The sequence below is a fragment of the Protopterus annectens genome, chromosome 3.part1, assembly GCF_019279795.1.
Source record: "Protopterus annectens isolate FY-2018-M chromosome 3.part1, PAN1.0, whole genome shotgun sequence".
NCBI classification, from domain to species: Eukaryota; Metazoa; Chordata; order Ceratodontiformes; family Protopteridae; genus Protopterus; species Protopterus annectens.
This window is the reverse complement of record NC_056732.1, coordinates 7,109,624-7,133,334: the sequence shown is the minus strand read 5'-3', so window position 1 is coordinate 7,133,334 and position 23,711 is coordinate 7,109,624. Positions and strand designations below refer to the sequence as shown.

The 23,711-nt window shown below is 44.0% G+C and overlaps 1 protein-coding gene across 2 annotated transcripts in view; it reads right to left on the bottom strand.

Annotated features, from left to right (window-relative positions):
• Nucleotides 1-23,711, bottom strand: part of ASNS (asparagine synthetase (glutamine-hydrolyzing)) — a 580,006-nt gene that overhangs the window by 38,327 nt on the left and 517,968 nt on the right. For both annotated transcript variants that reach the window (XM_044066497.1, XM_044066498.1), the window contains exon 11: nt 6,254-6,409. In XM_044066497.1, the coding sequence (XP_043922432.1) occupies nt 6,254-6,409 (156 nt within the window). The remainder of the gene's footprint in view (nt 1-6,253; nt 6,410-23,711) is intronic.

The following is a 23,711-nucleotide window of genomic DNA, read 5'->3' as shown; positions in this document are numbered from 1 at the left end:
CCCATATGAGTCATTGTACTAGATTATGGGTCTGATAAGGGAACAGTACAGCGGCACAGTGACCTCTGTTGATGTTGATGTGAATCCTTTCATGATACAGTGTCCAGTATCAACAGTCTTCATAGCCACATTGGCATTGTGAATGTCACATGACAGATTAATGTCGACCTGTGTCCCTAGGTCCCTGATTACTCCTTGCATACATAATGGTTTGACACCTATGTGGTACTTTGTGTGTACCTTGTCTGGTATTTGGCGGGACATTCATACTGTCCAGTGTCTTCGGATGTCTGGGTGGAGTTCTTGCGTGTAAGAGTGTGGTCTGTCGCATGCTACAGACTGTACAGCAGCTTTGACTACAGTTGTGTGCACATGGGTGGTGTCCGCTGCTTTGCGCATTGTCAGTTACCTGGCAATATGGGTGTCTGTGCTGCATATGGATACTCCCCCTCCTTTGATGTTTTGGTGCAGGTGTTGGGGCCATAACACATGATATGTGGTATAACCTAGTAGTGCTGGTGTGATATCACTAGGCTTGCAGCAGGCTTCTGTCACTGGACAGACATCAATGTTCTCCATAATGGGAAGTGCCTCAGGGGCATGCATATTGCAGTTTACACATCTGGCATTGGTCAGCATTACCCTTATGTTTCCTACTACTTATGTTTTCTAGGGTGGTGGGTAGTCTTTTTGGCCTTGCCTACATACGGCTCTATGGAGGCGGAAAAGGCCTTATCCAGTATCCAGACACACACGGGTAACAGCTGACAGCCATCCCTGGAACAGCAGCATGGCTTGTCATGCTTGACATCTCAAGCAGACACACATTAGACCCTCTTGGACTGACAGCTGTAACTGTGCCAGCTGTTAAACATGAGCATTCTGTGTTTGTACTGTGGCATCATTCTTGGTGAGGGTTGGATGCTGCACACAGCCAGTGTCATCCCGCCCTGGGGTACATACTCAGAGGGACCATCCATGTCTCTTTTGACGTTGACCAGGGAGGTACATCTCAGGTAATTCACGCCAGCATGGACATTGAGTGCATCATATTTCTGCTTGCATTGGGGTGACCTGCGTACTTGTGTTATGTGGCATTTTGTGGCAGCCTACAAGCAGCTTACTATACCCTTTCCCTTGTTCAGTCTGGTGAGTGGGACAGCTGTGTGTCTGCCTATACAGACACCTATTATGACTGTATCAGGCATGTTGTTTCTCCTTCTGGCCTGTGACTGTTTGGCACACCAGCTTTATGCACTATTCGTTGCATGTGCTATGTTTGAAGGTTGTGGTTGCTTGTGATCTACTTTGGAGGCTTTTGTTGGTGTGGTGTGTTTGTAATTAAGGCCTCCGGGAATATTTGTCTGTGTTTATGTGTTTGGTTTACAGTTGTGGTAGGTCTATGTGGGACTGGGTTTGTGGTGTATGTGGTTACCTTCTCCTCCTGACTAGTTTTGACAGTACTGAGTTGTTAGAGCTCAACCTCTAGTTTGGATACATGGATGCATCTATCACATATATTTGTATTTATTGGGGGGTGTTGTGGTTGTCTGTGTACTTGGTACTGGTGTCACATTGCCTCTGGATTCACAGATTCTACTTGTTGCGGCTGGACTTAGTGGATTGTATGTGTGGACATATGTTGTTGCCATACTACTGGTCAGTGATTACTTCCCTTTTTATGTTTGCTCTATCATGTGGTAGCTTCCTCATTCTCTTGCATGGTTTGGTAATGGCTGGAGGCCAGCATGCCAGATGCCTGCGTGTATGGCATTGTGTGTGTTGTTGTTATTTGTGATTGCATACTCCAAGCATTCCTGGCTGTGTTCATGGAATGCCTGTATAACATGTTCTGTGGTGTGTCCCATATTCTGCACTTGCACAGGGCCTTTTGTGGATTCAACATCGGTTTTGAGGGCTGCAACCTATACTTTACACATGTTTTTCACTGTGGTATTCTGGCCAGGGACTGGGGTCAGGATGTGTATATCCAGTGTGATTACTCTATGGTCTGGTCTTACCAGTGAGGGGTACACTTCTCATCTTGCCATCCAGTACACATGTTGCTGATTATCACATCCAGTATGCTTACCCCTCTTGTGGGAGTAGTACATTGTTCCTGGGCATTTTGGTTTATGGAATCTGGGTAATTTTCTCCTACTGTGTTGGTGCTAGTACAATGCTACCGGTGTATGTCTGGGTAATTTCAGTCAAGCAATATAATGTGGTTTGGGGGGCTTGATATATTCATGTATTCCGGCATAGGCCAGGTGCTCTTCCTGGTATTAGGACAGTGGTCTGCAGCAGGCTATATACTGCGAGGCAGTTTTAGCCATTGGTATTTGACCATGGCTATTCCATGCTGCTTCTTGTTGTGGTACCAACATGGGGGTGTGGTTATCCTTGCCATTTCTTGCTAGTCACCCTCCTTTTGTAGCTTGTTCCATGTTTTGCGGCTGTACAGCACAGTATGAGGTGTGACCTGGTAGTGTTAGGGTGCTGATGTGAGCCTTGCCCAGTTCTCTATTACAGGACTGGTATCTACATTCTCCATACTGTGTGCATTTACACTGCATACATCTTGCTGTTTATACATCTGTCATTGGGTAGCATTACATCTAGGTTCCTATCCCTTGTAGAACCTATGAAGGTGGGTTTGTGTTTTGAGACTTACCTATTCAGGGCATGCTGTGGGTACTGACGGCCTTTGCCGGTATCCATGGGGCATGGCATGATAGGTGCACGCCACCCCTAGCAGGTGGTGCATCATGTCAAGCTCCGCATGTCTTCCCAGCCTGAAACACATTGGCTCCCCTTTGACTGACTGCATTACTTCAGCCAGTTATTGCACTTGATCATCCCATCGTCATTTTGTGGCTTCATGCCTGGTGAGGATGGATGTTAGTCAGGATGCTCAGGTGTGCATATAGTACATGGTGTTACATTACTCAACACATAGCATTCATGCCTCAGGTGGTGCTGCAGGGCTGCCTCTGTCGGATGCGCACATTACACTTCCCTGTACATGTTTGTGAGCAGGTCATGTCATTTTAGGCATCTATGTTATTATTTGAGGGAGTCAGAGGGGGTATCATTCCCAGGGTTCCTACTGAGCCAGTGTATGTGCTATGCGTTGCCTCTTTGCCAAGGCCAGGGCATACTGGGCACGCCTCCTTCTGCCTACTGGGGCAGGCTCAGGTTGTTCCTCCTCCGAGTCATGCTCTGCCTGTGATGGCCTTGGCAATGGTGGGGGGCTGTTTGGCCCGGCCCTATGCTGGTCCTGCTGCAGCTGTTTTCGCAAGATCATATTATGTAGCATAGCACATACCATGACAATTTGGGTACATGTAGTTGGTGTGTACTGCAAGGCTCCACCAGATGTGTCCAGACACCGGAACCGTGACTTGAGCAGCCCAAACACCCGCTCTATTACATTACGTGTTTGTGCGTGTGCCTCATTATGGCGTTCCTGTTCAGGTGTGTGTGCGTTTCTGATGGGTGTCATCAGCCATGTCTCCAGTGCATAACCTGCATCCCCCAACTAGGTGCCCGTGTGGGATGTCCTCACTGGCAAATGTCTGGTACAGCTGCGTCAAATGCCAGATGTGGGAATAGTGGTAACTCCCAGGGCAGCCAGCACACACATTCATTATTATGCCCTGGGCATCACACACGACCTGGCAGTTGATGGAGGGGAAGCCCTTGCGGTTAATGTAGGCCCTACCCCGCTCACCGGCTGGTGCTTTGATGCATATGTGCGTGCAGTCTATTGCACCCAGTACCTCAGGGTATTCCGCTATTTGATGGAAGAGATGCATATTGCTGGCCAATACTTCACGGGCATTGGGGAAATATACATGATCACTGACACGTGCTGACATGGCATCCAGGAAGTGGTGCAGTACCCTGGAGGCTGATGCCTGTGATATCCCCATCATATCGCCAGTTGGTCTCTGGAAGGTACCCGTTGCTAGTATTCTTAGGCCAACACATACCTTGGTTTCCACTGGGATGGGTTCCCCTCTGTTGGTTCTGTGTGTGAGGCGTGGCCTGCACAGCTCAACAATTTGCTGCAGGAGCTCTCTGTCCACTCTATAGCGCTCTACTATCTCCAGCTCATGTAACCCGTGGTAGGTGACCCTGGGCCTGTACACTCTTCTCCGTCTCCTCACTGTGGGTTGTCTGGCACCATCTGCATTGTCACCACCCTCAGCAAGTCGCCTATGTCTCATTATGACAGCTATGGCAGCCCCTAACATTTCTGCTCTGAGTGAAGCTTTTTCAGTTTTCACTTCTATTAGCTTACTCCTGTCTTGCAGTGTCTCTTAAGGGAAACATCCTGCACTACTGTTTGCAGAGTTTTAAGTGCTGGGCTGGGCTACTATTCTGCCTGTGTAATTGCCTGCTTCTACTTGTTTTCACCTGCTAGCTTCAGCAGTTATCCCTGCTAGCTTTCTATTAATTCTGTTGCTTCCTTTTTCCTCTCTGTTTCCTCTGGGGGTAGCAACGTGCATACCATCACAAACACGCTCACAGTTGCTTACACGGGCGCACACGTGCTTACACGGTTCAGAGTCTACTTATTCAGGTTAAAACGTGCATACACCCGTGCAAACACTGTTACACGTCTGCCAACAGCCTCCCACATGCTCAGACTGCCTTACACTCGCGCACACTGTCCTACTCGCACTTCATGGCGCGCACACGTGTGCATGCACGCCCAGCAAGAAACTTTGGTGTAGGCAACAGTGTACACCTTCCATTTCTTGACTTTCCATGACTTATCTAGTGGCACACCTCTTTCCATGATCTGTGCCTGTCATCTGTCATGTTACACTGGCCTCCAATGAACTGTATTTCTTTCTACCATTCCCCCCTGTGATGTCACCTATCTCCTACTCTATTCCTCCCCCTTATGTATCTCTTACACTACTCAGACTGTGCTCATTTGCTATGTGACTGTGAGATTCAGTATCCGAACCCTCATTTACATGAGATTGCCTACTAATGCTTAGTTACATGTCTTAGACTCAGCTTCCCCCCTTAGCAACCACTACACGGTGGCCATGTTGTTTTTGGTCTGCTGGTCCCTGCATTGTCATTCCATGTATTGCATGAAACCCACATTTGTGGGTTTATAACCTTCTTTTTTATGTTTTATACAGCGCAGCCCGTTTGCGCGGGGCTGTGCTGGGTTTAAACATCGGCGATTGCCGGAATTTTTTTTTTTATAATTTTATTATTTTGGCATCGGGTTGTATTGCCAATGGCCACATATTTGGCCACTGGCATGCTGCCTGAGTCATATGCAACCTTTTTTTGGAGCTGACATGGCTCCGTTGTGGAATTTGCAGAAATGTACTCAGTTGTCAACTGAGTACATTTCTGCAGCTAAAACGTCTCCTACACGGACTGGTTTCTGCTTCGTGGATCGCTAATATACCTCATTTGCATACCTTTCGGATGCAAGTGAGGTATTTAGCATGTCCACGCCCAGTCTGTGTAAGAGACGTTTTAGGTGGTCTCTTACATGGAGCTTAGGGCTGTTCCTGGATCGCGAGGCTTGCATGGAGTGTTGCACGTCTCTTACACTCCGTGCAAGCCTTCGTGAATCCTGCCCAGTGTATTAAGTGGTGGTAACAGGCAAGGACTATGATTAGTAAACCATTATATGTGATGGATAGTTGTGGGCAATATAGATTAGTTTATGAAGCTAGACTGTAATATGAAATGTTAATTTGTGTGTGTTATTCTATGAAGAAAAAAGCTTTCTAGACAAGTGAGTTGTTAGCTGCGGTAAGACAGATTTATTCTGGTCATGTGCATATTTGGGACATGCAAGTACAACTTGTTTAAATACATTTAGAGTTTTTTTAATAGAAGTAATACTGCTTTCAGTTCTAATTTCTATTGGCAAAATCTTTGACACAACACGCATGATAGTGTGTGCAGTCGTTATCACGTCTGCTTTACACGCAGATGGTCCCGGGTTCGATCTTCCGTCTAACCACAACCTGGAGATTGTTATAATGGTTAAGGTGTTTACTTAACACTCAGAAGATACAAAATTTGATTCTCACTTTTGAAAGGGAAATTGGGCAAGGCTTAAAATGGCCACCAAGGGCAGCTAGCCCACTGTTTATCTATGAACGAATTAACCTGTGTGGGATCAACAATGCATATCAAACTGAGAGAAAGCAGACATTTATAAAACATAACATTTTAGACAGCAATTTACTGCATAATACTTTACCTGAGAATCAACATATTCCTGCAGTAAGGCAAACCATGACTTTTTGACTGAAGTTATACCGTCACTGAAGGCTTCTTTTGGTCTCCACAGAATTTCCTCTGGAAGCAGTTTAGAATCCTGAAAAGCATCCCTCAAAAGGAACTTTTCAATTCCGTTCTGTAAGTATGAAAATGTCAAAAAAAATTTCTTGATTAATACAGTCAATATATATGCCTCCTAGCTGTAATGCAAACTCTGATAAGATATTCAGTCCCCCTGTGCAGCTGTTTCTTAAATGTTCATGCTTGAGAAAACCTCTTTTGACATTCTATCAATTTTTGCATTCACACTTTCCATTCTAGTAATCAAGCAATAAAGAAATACATGCTTAGATGGTAAAAAATACTCCCGAAAGCTGCTGACTGCCCTTATTTGACTTACAATTTTGGCACTATAGCCTGTTATATGCTCTCAGAATAAATGAACGAACTGCCATAGCTTTCTGTCAGAAGATTTAGGTTGATAGGTAGGTACTAGGCTATCTGCCAGAGGGCATTTATAAGCCTAGCCAGAGTGTGTCGACTTTCGCCGCCCCATTGATTAATTAACTGATCCTCTGTCAAGCAGAGTCAATGAAGTGATCCCAAGTGTATTTTCTGTTACCCATCCACTTGTCAAGGTTTCTCTTGAAGAGTGTTAGTGAAGGGCTCTGCCTGATGTAATCTGGAATTTTGTTCCAAAGCATGGTGAGTGCCTCTGTGACAGGAATCTATCCCCCTAGCATGTTCTATTTATTACTGTGGCGAGGTTTAGCTCACTAGAGCACGTGGCTCACAGTGACTTGGATTTCTTTAGGTGGAGCATGTCCATCAATTCTGAGTTGGACATGGCTTTGTAAGTCAGGCAGAGATTGCCTCTGAGTAAGCAATATGCCACTGAGTACAGCCGGAATTTTTTCAGTCGGGCTGCATAGGACATATGTTTGCGACCAGTAATCCTCTTGGTGAGATACTTTTGTGGTCTTTCCAGCTGTTGGAAGTGTCTTGTGAAGTACATCCCAAATGGGGCATTGTACTCTATGATGCGTCTAACGAGTGACAAGTAGAGGGGCACTATAACCTCTATTTCTAGATGCGAACCCTTTAGTAATTAGATGGGCCACATAGAAGGATTTCCTAACTACTTTGGAATATGACTGTCAAAGGAGAGCTTACTATCTACCTGGGTCCCCAGATCTCTTATTACCTCTTCTGTATTAAGGGGGCTGCCACCTATGTGGTCATTTGTGGGTGTTTTGTTTTTCCCAAATGGGATGACAATGCATTTTTTGGCATTTAGCTTGAGGCCATGACTTTGACACCAGGTGTCCGTCTCAGTAAGGCCTTTTGGAGTATGTCCGTGTCAGACGGCGAGTCAATTATGGCTTCCAGTTTGCAGTCATCGGCAAACTTGGCTAGCCATAGTCCTCCTGTGTTTGCCTGTACTTCTGTGAAGTATATGCCAAACAGTAGGGGTCCCAGGACCGAGCCTTGCGGGACACCACTTGTGACTGGTTTAGAGTCGGACCTAGAGCCCGCTATTCTTACCGTGTGAGTTCTGTCTGTAAGCCAGTTGGCAACCCATTTCATGACATAGGGGTTTATGTTCAGTCTGGTGAGTTTTTCTGTAATACCCAAGTGGGGAATGGTGTTGAAAGCCTTGGCGAGGTCAAGGTAGGCTGTGTGAACCACCCTTCCCTCGTCTATGGCCTTGGTGACTGTCTTGAAGAAGTCAAGCAGGTTTATTAGGCATGATCTGCCCTTAAAGCCAAACTGGGTCAGGTCAAGTGTTTGGAGGTCCCCAATGTCTTTGTTAATGAGTTCCATGTTGATGTGCTCCACAGCCTTGCAGACCAGGCTAGTCAGGCTTATGGGGCAATAGTTACCAGGGTCAGTTGTGGCCCCTCGGAGAGGAATAACTGTTGCTGTGCACCATTCTATGGGCATGTAGGCTGTGGAGAGGCTGAGGTTGAACAGCGTGTTTAGGTGGGAGGGGGGGTTAGTTTGTTCTGTAGTCAGTGCAAGACGCAGCCTGGGACACCATCTGGTCTCACTGACGCTGTGTTTTTGGCTTTTGAAAGGGCTGTTTTCACCTGTGAATCTGTGATTTTTGGGACACTACACTTTTCCGGTACTGCTGAGGACCCTTTTGGAGGGGAGAGGGGGGGGTGAAGTTTGCACTGAATCTATCTGCCAGGATGTTGGCAATATCAGTAGGTTCAGTATAGTTTGTGCTATTTTGCAGTAGTTCAGTGCCTATCTGTGAGTTGCCACTTAGATTCTTAACATAGCTAAAGACGGCTTTGTGGTTATCTTTTGAATCCTTGGCTATTTTTCTTTCGAAGTTAGCCTTGAATGATTTCATGAGGGGACCTCAGTTTCTTACTGATACTGATCAAGGATGTCTTTCCTTCTTGGGATTTGCTTTTTTTCTGAACTAGTTTCCTCCTTCTATTGTATAGCCTGTTTATTGCAGGGGTCCATCAAACTGGTTTCCTTCTCTTAGAGGAGTGAGTCTTGGTTTTGCTAGGGATGGCACGATCCATGCATCCTTGTAGGTGCTCATAGAGTGCATTTGTAAAGGTTTCTGCATCTTGGGCAGCATTATCCTTTAGCGTGGGGGCTGTGAAACTTACCACGTCTGTCTTAAGTAAGGTGAAGTTTGCTTTAGAACATTTTTTTACTGTGGTTTCCTTAGTTGGGGGTGGTTGTGGGGTGTGGACATCCAGAGTGATTAGTTTATGGTCTGATCTAACCAGTGACAGGTTGACCTCCGGTGTGGAACACCTGTCGCCCATTTTGGTGATGACCAAGTCCAATATGTTTTCACCTCTGGTAGGGGTTTACCAGCTGATCCAGGACGCCCAATATCAGCATGCTTGGTAGGACCTTCATGTTTTCCAGCGTCTCCAGAAAGGTGGAGTGGTGGGTCCTGGGTCATGGAGGGTGATCTGTAGCAGGCCACAATTTGCACTGTAGATTTTCCCGATGTTAGTTGCACATGGATGATCTCAGAGGTATCATGCTGCACCACTAACTTGGAGGTGTAGGTATCCTTGATGAATATGGATACACCCCCCTCCTTTTGTGTTTCGGTCTGTGTTCTGTGGATGAAACGTGTGGTATGAGTTGTAGCCTGGTAGTGCTGGGGTGCTCTCTGGAGCCTTGAACCAGGTTTCAGTTACTGCACAGATGTCGACGTTCTCCATACTGAGGAGTGCTTCGAGCGCGTGCATTTTTGAGATTTAAACTCCTGGCATTGAGTAGCATAACCCTCAGCTTTTTGTTAATTGTGCTGTTTACGGAGGTGGGTTTGACTTTTGAGCCTTGCCCAAAAAAGGCACTACAGGGGCAGCAAGAGCCTTGGCCAGTATTTGAAAGCCTAGGGGTGACAGGTGCAAGCCGTCTCTTGCGAAGCAACGGGGCTTACTGAGCATGTTGTCCCAGGCTGACAGACACTGGATCCCCTTTGAATGACATCAGAAGCCTAGCCAATTGTTGAAATTGATCATTTTTTTCCTTATACTGAGGTATCATTCTTGGTGAGGGCAGGATGCTACTCAGACCTAAAATAGTTCTTTTACAACCGTTTTCATAGTCACAGCCACAAAGAATCTCCTAGGCAAGTCCTCTATTTGTTTATTGACTGATTGGTCAACCAGTCCTGCTCTCGTAACTGTTAAGCTAATCATTAACCCCCCCAACTAACTAGTTGTACCTATATTAGCAGCAAGGGTGAGAGATGACCTGAGTTAGGCCATAATTCATGGGTGGCTCTGATTTTTTTTTTTTATGTTATGTTCTACCCACAGTCTGTCCCCATACCTGGCATGTAAGCATGTCATGCAGAACTTAACTGCTGATAATCTGCTGGTATGTGCCATATACAGTCAGCAAAGGCTAGAGCCCCCAGCCTCCATAGCAAGCAGTAGCTTTAGCTAACAATTATCTACTTCTCCCCAGGACAGGCAAGCTGGTCAAATGCCACTAATTCCAATCTCCCTAGCTGATTCCTTACAGACAGGATCCACTAAATGGGCTCAGGATTTCTGGGTTACAGTCAAGACTCCGTCCTTCCACATCACAAAGTGGGCCTGGCAAGTTCTCCTTGTGTCCCTCACAAGTATTCAACAGTACTCATATTCTCTTACCTGGTCATACAGACCAATATTCTCTATCCCTGCCAGTCATTCCAATGATCTGTTCCCTGGTGAACTTTTGCTTTTTGCTGAATTCAGTAACAACAGTGTAACTATCTTTCAAAATATGAACATATGGCTTAAACCTGTGTAATATATTGTAGACGCATGACTAAAGTAGCAAAAAAAAAAAAAAAAAAAAAATGATAACTGGGGTGCATTCAGAACATATAAACAAATCTAAATGAGGATACAATCCCTTCCCATGTGAATGCAATAACTTCCTTTCATCTGTACCAAAGAGTGAGAAAGAGAGAGAGAGTGAGATGAACGCTGAAAAGTCATCAGCTTCTAATTACCACTTTCAATAATGATTTCTCAAATATGTGTTCTCCTCCTCTTCACCCCTTGTAATTTTTTGTTCCTTTAGCCTTTAATATACTGTTTAAACAGCAACAGATTAGTCTCCCAGTGACTGCCGCATCTCTGGAATAGGCTGCCAATTCATGTGAAGCACAGCACCTCTATGGCACTGTTCAAAAGGAACCTGGATGAGTGGATGGGGATAGCACCCACAACCCTGCTGGACATGGGCAGTCATTAATAAATACAATCCTGGGTACTGAATAGAGTATCTACGGTATTACATTGGGATGAAACTGCTAGGCTTGAAATGACCTCTGGGTTGATAGCCTAGTAACCTCCTGTGATTCTATGATCTCAACAGAAGCACTTTTTTTTCATACCTTCAAGGAAACTGCTCCAAACCGATTACAAGCAATGTCACTAATGACAAAAACGGGAAGTACTAATATTACAAGCAGCAGAAGACAAGACGTTTATCTTTTCAAATGGCCCTTTTACAATGGCACAACTTAAACTGCAGATGCTCAGGAGGTGCTAGTATTTTCCTACTGTGCAGTGTAGGGGGTATGAGAGGCCTGCGATCTTGACAGGCCGTTGTTTTGTTCTCTTAAGCCATGCACAAGCTTAACTTCAAAAGAAGTGCTACCCGTGTTATCAGCTATTTGTTCTCTTAAGCCATTAACAAGCTTATCTTTACCTGTGTAATATGCTATCTGTATCCCACTACCAAAAAGTTAATCATGTTTCACATTACAATTATGTCATAAATTGGAAACAAAAAATAAAGCATTTTTAAGAAAGAAATGGAAAATAAATAAGTGCTGGAGAGGAAAGCTCTGCAGCTTGCTCAAAGTAAATATGTAGACTTTATACACTTTGTTTGTGTCTTTCGGCTTTTCCCGGTTAGGGGTCGCCACAGCGGAATTCCGGTCCGCTAATGACTGGCAGTTGACTTTTACATACCGGCTTGCCAGGCCTGATGTACAACCTTCAACGAAGGTACGCCCATTCACGCATGACTCCATGCAGAAGACGCTCTAGCTGAGAATCGAACCGGTCAGCGTCTTACTGTGAGGCGACAACACTACCGCAACACCACCACCGCGGGTGTAGACTTACAGTCTATTTGCCCCATGAGTTCTGCATTTCTATGGTTAATAAACTTCCAGACCCCTCAGTGCTACACACAACTGCAGCTACCAAAAAGACTGATAATTCAGCTTCCTGACTTTTGTTTTCTTATTTTACACTAGTCAGTGATAACTACTCAAACAATAATTTATTTTATCAATTCATAAAAGATTCACCTAGTGCCTTCCGTTTCTAGTCTGACCTCTGCGAATGAACATTACAGCCACATTAAAAATACTGAGCTACTTAAAACAAGTCCATCTGCCTTAAAGTTAGGTGCAATATTCATTGAGATACTGCCAGTGCCCAATCGCAGTTACTTACGTTCAGTGACCAAACATGATTCATAACATCTCATTATGCTCACACACTCATAGCAGACAGATATCATCCTATTGAATAGATTCTTTTAATGATGTCAGCAAACCTCAGTTCTGTAGACAGATATCTTCCTATGGGATAAATTATTTTAATGATGTCAGACAAATGTCAGTTTTGTTACCTATATTGTCATGTATGGTAGAAGACAGACTACTGTGCAGTTCTTAATGAAGTCATTGCAGTCATGATCTAATTAATATCATATTTGGTGTGCTCCATTAAGTGTAAGGACTGGGGGGGGGGGGTGAAAAAATAACCTGTGAATGCCAACTACATTATACCTAATCAGCTGACTAATTTAAACGTAATAAAAAGGAGGCAAAACCCACTGGTGATCTAAGAGAGCAAAATCCATGCTCCCAAAAGTAGATAACGGATACATAGAAAGACTTTGAACACAGTCAAGTGCAGGTTTCCCACATCTTCTCCAACATATCCAAAATGTCATTTCAATAAACGGTCAATGGAGTCTGAGATATGAATAAAAAAATTATTAATAATGTCCACATAAAGTCCATATAACAAAGACTGCAACTGTACCTTGAACACCCTTAAAGGAAGCTCCCAGAAATTCAGACACAGAATTCATGTCACATACTTCTTCTGATAAATAACAAATGGAGGACAACGCCTATGCACGTCAACAAGGTCATTTGTAAGATAACATGTTCGTTCTGAAGAGGTCAAAATCAAAACAACAGCATCTCAGATCAAGCTTCAAGTGTCAGGCATGAAGATAAAGGTGTTCCAATCAAAATCATTAATACTATTTTTTTGAAAATGGAAAACAACGTGGGTAAAGCAAACGCTAGCTCAGTGTGTCCAATACCCAAAAAACGGTCCTGCACTTGGGCTGCTGGTCTCACATCCCGCTTCTACCACGGGTACTCCCTCCCAGATTCTCAACCCCAAAAGGAAACTAAAAAGTTGGGAAGACGTCCCTTATCCAAACCAAGAAGATGCCCTGAAACTGCCTGAACTCCAGGCAAAATATCAACGCTTTCTATGGACATCTTCTAAAGAGGGAAGCCTCAACGACAAAACTGTAGTACTACTTGGGAACTGTAAATTGTCCCTCCTGCGTGCGTGATAGCAGCCTACCGCAGCCCACTTTGCCTCTCTTGCCCCTCCAGCTTGCATCGTCCTCCCCTAAGCTTGCTTGACGTTGCACTCAAGTACATCCGCAGTTGTAAAGTACTAAAGCAGAATATTCTTTTATTTTGATTTTTGCCTGCCATTTCCCCTTTCGCCACTAGGTGGCAGCAATCTCACCTAACATACATTTTGCACTGAAACTTTTTTCCCTATTTTTCACCAACATAGTCTATGCAAACATAGCATCGCCTCCCTCACTGAAATAAACTCTAACTTTTCCACACTTGGTCTAACTACGTATCTAAACTTATTCAAACTCTGCTGGGTATCCACTTACTCAACGACTGTAGCCCCTCTTGTCAAGCTCTGAATCCAAATTTGCTGATTTTTTTTCCTATGCAGGCTTCCACCCACCCCCACTGCACCTACACTTATATACTCCCTCACACCACACCCCCTCAACACCTGCACCAATTACAAACTCCCTATACCAAATCCCTCCCACTCCCATACTCACACCAATTTGCACACCCTCCACCTTCTCCCACACACACACCACCCCTCATACACCCAAAGAACAATTCCTACCCTTTCCCCCCAGAAGCTCTACTACTAGCTACCCTTCTGCTATCCCCAACCTATATTACTCAACTTAACCTCCCCAACAGCACACACCTACCTCCAACCACACACACCACCACCTCAGGCCTCCCTAATACATCCCACCCATATTCACAGATCTCCCCAGAACTCTACTCCTCCATCCCACTTTTTCAGATTCACTATACTCCCCACCCCACCACCACCTCACCCCACTAACAGCTCTCTCAAAGAAAACCATCCACCAGCAAAATCAATCAACTTTATCCTCTCTACTCCTCTTCAGGCAGCTCCTCCCCCATATCTCACTCTCTCTCAGGTGATATCCACCCTAACCCAGGTCCCAGCCCCAGCTTTACCCACCCTAACCCAAATTCCAATCCACACAAACCCAAAGCTATCTGCCTCATAACCCTTAAATGCACAAAGCCTTTATAATAAAATTCCCAACCTACATGCCTGGCTGTCTCACAACCAGCCAGACATAACCGCAGTCTCTGAGACCTGGCTTAAACCCTCCATCAGTGATGAAGAAATCCTTCCCCCAGGCTACCATATCATATGCAACGAGAGGCCTCAGAAAAGGAGGTGGAGTTCCTATTATCTACCCCTCCACTCTCACTTTTACTCCACTAACCAACCCGTTCCCAACCTTTGCCAGTGCAGAATTGACTGTAGTCCTTTTAAAACTTAACTACAAATCCATCTGCATCTGCTCCATCTACACCCCGCCTAGAGACAATACCAAAACTCTGGAAGATATCCTCTCTTGGTTTAGCTCAAACATCAAAAATGAAACCTACATTCTAGGTGACATAAATATTAACTAGGTCTCCTTCCTCTCGGATAACCCAACTCACTCCATCAACCTCTACAATTTCACCCAACTAATAAACCTCCCAACCAGGCCAAATAAAGATGGCACCATCTTAGATTGGATATTAACAACCCACCCCAACCACATCTCCAAAGCCGGTATAATACCAGACCCCTTAAGTGACCACTTACCAGCCTTCGTAGACCACCTACCCTCTCACAAAGAAAAACAACACCTATACAAGCGAACCAATAACCTAGCTTCCTTTAACCCCAAAATCTTCACTGAGTGCCTTAAGATTACTGACTGGTCTCCACTAAATAACCTTCTACTTGATAACGCTGTCTCATATTTCAACTATACCTTCCTTACCTTAACTGATAAACTAGCCCCTCTCCAAACCAAACGCATTAAAACTAACCCCTGCCCCTGGCTATCCCAAGAAACTAAACTGATAATGAACCAACAAAACAAAAAGTGGAAACTGTACCGAAAACAAAAAAAAAACAACACCCTCCAAGATTATAAACAGCTACGCAACCTAGCCAAAAAATTAATAACAAACTATCGCAAAAACTACTACTGCAATCTGAAATCCAAACACTCAAACAACCCAAAGAAATTCTGGACATCCATCTCCTCAGTACTCAACCCCGGTAATAATACCAACCTCTGACCCAATCCTAACCTCTCAAGCCTTGAAACAGCCACTAATTTCACAGATTGCATAGCTAAACTATCCTCCACTTTCCCTAACCCACCCACCAATGCTACCTCCCTCTCCCTGCCCCCCTAACCCCCCTCACCCCCCCCGAATTCTCCCTTAAACCCGTCTCCACCAACACTATAAAAAGACTACTCCAAAAGTAACCATGCCGAAATGCCCCTGATGGTCTTCCAGCAAATTTCCTTCAACTATCAGCCGAATCAGTAGCCTATCCCATCTCAATTCTCATAAACAGATCCATTCAGGAATCCTATGTACCAACCATCTGGCAGCATGCATTCATAATTCCTCTCCACAAAGGAGGTAAGAACACAATCACTGCCAACTTCAGGCCTATAGCTATACTCTCTCCTCTCTCAAAAATTCTAGAAAAAACATCCACTCCCAGCTCATGCCCTACCTAACCCAGCACAAACTCCTCTCTCCTACCCAGCACAGCTTCCGCCCTGGCCACAGCACCATGACAGCCCTCCTTTCCTTCCTTGAAACAGTCAACCTAGCATGTGATAGCGTCAAATACGTATCTTCTCTATTTCTAGACCTCTCAAAGGCATTCGACACAATCTCCCATTCCCTACTCCTGTCCCAGCTATCACAGTTGCACCTATCTCCCTCAACCTTAGGTTGGTTCTCCAGCTACCTTTCCATGCACCAAAAGGCTGTACAATGGAAAGAATCAACCTCCCCTTTCTTACCTACACCCACAGGAGTTCCTCAAGGATCAGTACTGGACCCTCTCCTCTTTAACTTATTCATCAACAACTTCTACCACTCCATCCCAGACGCCTCTGTCATCCAAATATGCTGACGACTCCACCATCTGCTCAGCCTCCTGCCCCTCCAAACGTCTACTCAATACCCAAATAGCCTTCTCCAAAACTGAATCATGGATGCAATCCCATCACCTAGCCCTAAATGCCAACAAAACAAAACTAATGATTTTCACTCCTACCAAAACCTCCCAATTCAGCAAATACCAATTTTCCTTAAAAAGCCACAATAACACCCCTCTAGAAATTGTTCCTAGTACCAGGCTACTTGGCATTACCATTGATGAAAACCTTAAATTCGACTCCCACATACTCTCTGCAATCAAAAAAACCCATCAGAAAATCGGTCTCCTCTACAGACATAACTACTACCTTACTCCCTTCCTCCCGTCAGGCCCTCGCAACTACCTTCCTCCTCCCCTCTCTCTTGTATGGTGCTCCCTTATTTTCTAACCTACAAACTTGGCCTCCGTTCCAAACTCGAAGCCTGTTGCAACAAAATCTGCAAATCTGCAACCAATTCTAAGAACTCTTCCCATCACTGCCACTCCCTACACACTCAAAACTGGCTAGAACGCCACAGCCACCTAAAATACCTACAACTTACTACAGCCCACAAACTCATCTTTAAAACTACAGAATGCCCCTCTCTAGCCAAATCTCTAACTTCCTACACATCTAGCCACACCCTCAGATCCAAAGGCCAAAACCTCCTACAGGTACACAAACCCCTACACCCACCTGGCCAACTATTACTATCCCACACTATAGCCAAATTGTGGAACGCTTTACCCACACCACTACGTAACATACCTAACCATAACAACGTCAAATCCATGCTTCTCTCCCATCTGTCCTCCAAATGGGAATGTCTTTCACATGCTCCCACTTAAAACACCCACACCACTAATCTCCAAACCTAAATCGACTTTCTTTGCCAAATTTACAAAATGTCATTTGTCTTTCTCTTAACATCTTTCCAAATACTTTTGCATGCTAGCCTCTGGCCTATCTTACACATTTCTCAAACTGACATCAGTCTATATGTTAGTGTAAAACTGTCAATCCTGTATAGACTAATACTGACGTATGAAACTCACAGTATCTATTAGTATCGTGAAATTCTTCTGTATTCTGCCTTTTTGTAAGTTTACACATTTCTGTACTTTATATTTTGTAATGTTGAAACTTTCTCTACTTTATACATTTTTATCTAATGTTGCAAATCTCTGTATTTTATAATATGTACCGGAGCTTTTCTCCTCGGGTCTCAACTGAAAATGGGCCACAAGCCCAGCTGGACTAACCCGGTTAACAAACAATAATAAATAAATAAATAAATACTGTCTGTGATGTAAAATACAACTGGAACTGGGTCAGTATGGTTTGTTTAGTGATAATTGAATAAAGATTTTTCTTGTTAAAAAAATCACTAACAATTAATGACTTGCATGCGACACTTATCAGAAGGAACAAAGCAGTGACCCTGTACATAAACCATTCAGCCAAGTCATGCCTGACCCAATGCCATTAAAAGCATAGAAAAATTCTGAGAAGGATTATGTACTGGTTGTCTTAAAGCAGCTACCAGTAGTAGACAAAACTAATTTGTTCTACCAAAAAAGTACTTTTTAGATAAAGCTAAATATCACTAATAAATCTGTGAATATTATTACCAGACAGCAAATGAATGAGGATTCTGTTAATAGCCACCTTTAATAGTTAAAGCACCATTAATGTAATCCCTGCACCCTAAAAGAACTATAAAAATCACCATGTACAAGGCAAATGAATAAAAACAATAATCGGGAATGCCTAATCTAGCATACACAGAGGAGACAAAGTCTCAAAGACACCCTGGAGGATTTTTAACAAGCCAATTTTTCTGTTATCCCTGTCACATGACTTGATATAAGTTTCAGATACAGGCAATGCCATGGTATGACACAAACACAATCTGTCATTTAACCCTTATGAATACTAAACATGTTCTGAAGAAATGTCAGACCACAAAGTACAACACTAAAACTAAACAAATGAAGTTAAAAGTGATTAACAGTTACTCCTTTATTTATTTATATGCATTTTGCTGGCCAGGTGGATCTTGCTAGGCCTTTAAGACACAAAATGCCCTTCAACTATTTTAAAATGCATTTAACACAAAGCAGTATTTCAACAATACTGAGTGTTTACAACAGAGCCAAGGGTAAAGTGTCGCAATTTAGATTAACTACTAATAAGAAACAAATACAATCATTTTCTATTTGTTCGAAAAAACATCCTTTTTTAACAGCAGCCACTAAAACCTGCCATACAGTTTCTAGATTTAGCAAGTGTTGCAACCTCATACTTTTTAATTTATTAAGAACGTTTGTATGTGTTGCCCCTTAATCTTTATCATGTTTCTTCTTTATGTCAAACAAATGATGAGATGTAGATTTTCTAAAAGGCTTTTTCTCCAAGTAAATTATTTGGTTTATGTTATTCAATGCATTTGCAAACATGCAATGCTGTAGTGACAAAAGTCAATACCACAAACAGAAAAGTACAGTTTTGTACCTACCATAAATGTAGATGTTCGAGAGTAAACACTGCTGCAGTCATTACACTTGGGTTATCCTGCTGTCAGGTGGTTCCCTAGTCAGCCTGAGTTCCAAAGTCTTGGTTCGGCGTCGGACGCTGTCGCCTCCTCCCTGACGTCAGTGCGCCAGGGGTATACAAGATGCAGCTGATGCCATTTTCTTCAGTTTTTCTTGCCCGAGATGTCAGGTGCCCTCAAACAGGTAGGCAATTCAAATTGCTAGTAAAGTATACATAAGAAAAGCAAACAACAACGTTCAGTTATCAGCAAATACTCCCCATAGGTAGTGAAGGGTAGAAGACATAGGTACGTACCAACAAGTAAGAGGGGATGGAGGGAGGGTAACCTGGATTGCAGCAGTGTTTACACTCGAACATCTACATTTATGGTAAGTACAAAACTGTACTATGTTCATTGTGTTACACTGCTGCAGTCATTACACTTGGGTGGAATTCCAAAGCTGAGGTAGGGTGGCTGGTTCTATAAGGCATTAGGGGTGGCTATAAGGCTCTGCAGCACAGCAGTGGCAAAGCCAGCTCTGGATTTGGAGTATAAAGGCAAATGGCAATGCTTGGTGAAGGTATGCACAGAACTCCATGTTGCTGCTTCCAAAATATTCTTGGTAGGTACTCCTCTGAGGTAGGCAGTTGAAGTGGCTGTTGCCCTGGTGGAGTGAGATCTAATGCTGCTAGGTACAGGTTTCCCATGGTGTGTATAGCAGAAACGTATACAATGTCCTATCCATTTTGAAATAGTCTGTTTTGAAATGGCTTTTCCCTCTGCTCCTGCAGCATATGCTACCAATAATTGCTCAGATTTTCTGAAAGCTTTGGTTTTGTCCAAATAGAAGCGTAACTGCCTGTGAATGTCCAAACAATGCACTAGTCTCTCCCCTTTATTCTGTGGTTTTGGATAAAAAGTTGGCAAGTGAATAGTTTGGTTTAGAGCCACACTTGATACCACCTTTGGCATAAACGTAGGTTTATTTCTTAAAGACACCCTGTCCTGGTGGAAAATGAGGAAAGGTTCCACTGCCATTAATGCCTTTAATTCTGAAACTCTTCATGCCGATGTTATTGCCAGTAGCAGAGCAGTTTTCCAAGATATATATTTTAACTCTGCTGTGTTAGCTGGCTCAAAAGGAGGTAAAGTTAATTTTTCCAAAACAAAGTTGAGGTCCCAAGTTGGAGTAGGTGCTCTACGGGGCGGTCTTATGTTTTTAGCCCCTCTGAGGTACTGTTTTAGCAAAGGATTAGAGAAAATTGGTGGATCCGTGTTGTAATGAGCAGAAATGGCAGAGGCGTGGATCTTGATGGATGAAAAGGAGAGGCTCTTGTCCAGCATCTCAGTTAAATATTGTAGTATCTGAGGAACGTTTGGGACAAGAGGGTCAAGGCTGTGGGCCTGGTTCCAAGCACAGAATCTCTTCCATTTATCCGAATAGGCTTTCCTGGTACTAGGCCTTCTGGCCTCCAGAATGACATCCATAACAGCTTTGGAGAGAGGCACTGCTTGCTTGACTAAGGAATTTTGCATGCAGCTAGGTTTAGGGTCTTTAGCTGGCTGTGAAGTATCTGATTGGTGTGCTGAGTCAGCAGATGTGGGATTTGAGGCAAAATCTAGGGTGGTTCTTGTGCCAAGTTCTTTAAGATTGGGTACCAGTGCTGGCGTGGCCAGTCTGGTGCTATCAGGATCATCTTTGGATCTTCTTGCCTGGTTTTTATGAGTACCTTTGGCAGGAGAGGAAGTGGTGGGAAAGTGTATACTTGTAGGTTTTTCCAGCTGAATGAGATGGCATCCACTTTCCATGCTTGTGGATGGTAACTCCTTGTGCAGAATTTCTGTAGCTGGCAATTCACTGGGGATGCAAACAGATCTATGTCCGGGCACCACCATTTCTGTGTTTTCATTCTGAATATTTATGGATTCAATTCCCATTCGTGGGGATCCATGATGTTTCTGCTTAAGTCGTCTGCCAGTGTGTTTTTCTCTCCTGGCAGGAATTGTGCTTGCAGATTAACTTGGTAGTCTAGAGCTGTGTTCCACAAGGTCATGGCTGTCTGCATAGGGGGTAGGAGTGAGTGCCCCCTTGCTTGTATATGTACCACATAACTGTGGTGTTGTCTGTCTTTATCAGTAGTTGTCCTGGATGCAGCAGGTCCTTGAAAGCTATAAGTGCATTTTGTACTGCTAGCATCTCTTTTTGATTGATGTGAAGATGCCTTTTTTCTGCGGGCCACTCACCCCAAATACATTTTCCTGCCATGTGTGCTCCCCAGGCATAATCCGATGCATCTGTTGTCAGTGTTTGCCTGGCTGTGGGTTGTGTAAAAGGCTGTCCCTTGTTGAGGTGACAAGCTTGAGCCCACCATCGAAACTCCTGTTGAAGGCAAGGAATTAGTGGTATAACTGTTTACAAACTTTGACAGTGTTGAGACCAGACACTCTTTAGGTACCATTGTAGTTTCCTCATATGCAGTCTGGCATATGGAATTAGTAGTAAGCAAGATGCCATGTAACCCAAGGCCTTCAGAATTTTTCTTGCAGGGAGTTGGGTCTTTGCCATCAATTGAAAGTATTGAGTCAGTTGTCCTTGCTTGTCTGGCGTGAGATAAGCCATCTGGGCCGTTGTGTTCAAGCTGGCACCCAGGAATATTATCTCTTGTGATGGTACTAGTTTTGATTTATTTTTGTTTACTGTGTACCCCAGGCAACTTAACTTTTTTTACGAACGCCAGATGCTTTAGAAGAATGTCCTTGCTCTCTGCTTGAATCAGGCAGTCGTCCAGGTACGGATAAATTTGAATTCCTTTCTGTCTGCAAAATGCAATTACTGGTGCCAGGCACTTTGGGAAGACCCTGGGAGCAATAGATAAGCCAAAGGGCAGTGCAGAGAATTGATAGTGCATTGAACCAGCTATGAATCTGAGGTATCTTCTGCAGTTTTGTCTGATAGGGACATGCAGGTATGCCTCCTTGAGGTCCAAGGTCACGAGCCAAGCTTTCTTGCCCAGCATGGGAAGAAGCTGTTGTAGTGTCAACATTTTGAATTTCGGAACATCCAGGTAAGTGTTTAGAGAAGAAAGATCCAGAATGGGCCTCCAGGCTTTGTCCTTTCTGATCACCAGAAAGAGTCTTGAGTAAAATCCTAGTCCTTGCTCCTGTGGTGGTACCTTTTGAATAGCTCTCATGTCCATGAGTGCTGTAATTTGTTTTTGAGACTCTGCCCATTGATTTGGTGGCAGATTTGGCATTCCTTTTAACCTTGGCAGAGTGTGAAAGTGGAACCTGTAACCTTGAGATACAATGTTGAGAACCCATTTGTCTTTGGTGATCCAATGCCAATTGTGATAGAAAAGTGCCAGTTTTCCTCCTAAGGGGGATGCCAAGAGGGAGCTGTTTGGCAGCTGTAGTGGGACGTCATTGAGGCTGCTTTTTATATGGTTGGGGCCTGTCTTCCCCTTTCTTCCTGCCTGGTGCACCCCATTGTCGAGCCCTGTAAGGACCTTGTGGTTGACCTCTACCTCTTTGACGTCTGTATCTGCCTCTTTGAGGTCTGTCTGTAACTGGAAAGGACCAATTCTTTGTTGGCCAATTTCTGCTAAATCGAGGAAGCTGAACCTGTAAGAAATCCTTCACCGTTTGCATAAATTTTGCCTTATCCTCCATCTTCTTTAATACCTCTTTTGCTTTAACTCCAAATAACACATTCCGCTGCAAAGGTGCATCCAATAATTTTGCTTTAACATGATCTGGTAACGTATGTTCTTTTAACCAAGCATGTCTTCTAATGACAGACTGTAACTGCTGCTCTACAGGAGGTCTCTAAAGAATCAAAACCACATTGCAAAGTATGTTTTCCCACTTGTTCAGCTGCATGCAATAAATCCTGCATTTCTTTAAAATTAGGAGGATCTAAATTTGGAAGCATTTTTGTTTCAACTGAGACATCAAAAATTGCTGATATTTTAGCATGTGAAACTGGCAATTTAAGGCTCTCATTGCTAAAGTTGCAGACTTATATACTTTCTTTCCCAATCTGTCTAATGCTCTGGAATCTGTCAGAGGGAACTGTTTTTTTTTGCTGATGAGGCCTTAATCCCTTTGGGTCCCTGAGAAATAGTTTCAGGGTCAGCAACAGGGCTTTTATACAGAAATTTGTGTGAGCCAGGGACTCTGTAATATCTGTCAGGTTTAACTGGGGCTGGAGGTAAGGAGTCAGTATTTAAGCTGGACTCAGTATACACATCATCCACAACATCTAACACTGGCGGAATAGCAAGGGGTCTGTGTTGAGGTAATAAAAAGAAGTCTCGGCCTTTTTTTGGATTCTGAGTAATCCTGGCCTTCCCAATGGAAATGCTCCCTCATGGTATGTAAGGTTTCCCCAAAGGAGTAGTCCTCAGGGGGAGAGGCTGATGGAATTGATTCTTCAGCATCAGAATCCTCATAAGGGGGGAAAGAATATCCTAGGTCTGAGGATGAATCTGAAGAAATGGACACCTGGTCGGATGAGTCATAGTCTGCATCCTGTCTGGGCCTTTTATCAGGAGGGGGATGGGACCCCCTGATCAGGGTGATAAGGTCTTCGGCCATTTTGAGCATTTGTTTCTTAAGCATGGAGGCCTGTCCTGGAGAATGCTGTATTTGTTTCTTTGTTTTTAAGGGAGGCTTAGACTTAGCAGAGGGTTTAATGCTTAACTGAGTAGATCTAAAAACACCCTCTGAAGCTGTGGATTGCTCAGCTACTTGGGTTCCATCTGAAGGGCTGATTTCGGTAGGCTGAAAAACTTGTGCGTCCGAAGGCCCAGCCAGCTCCACATGGGAGTCGGAG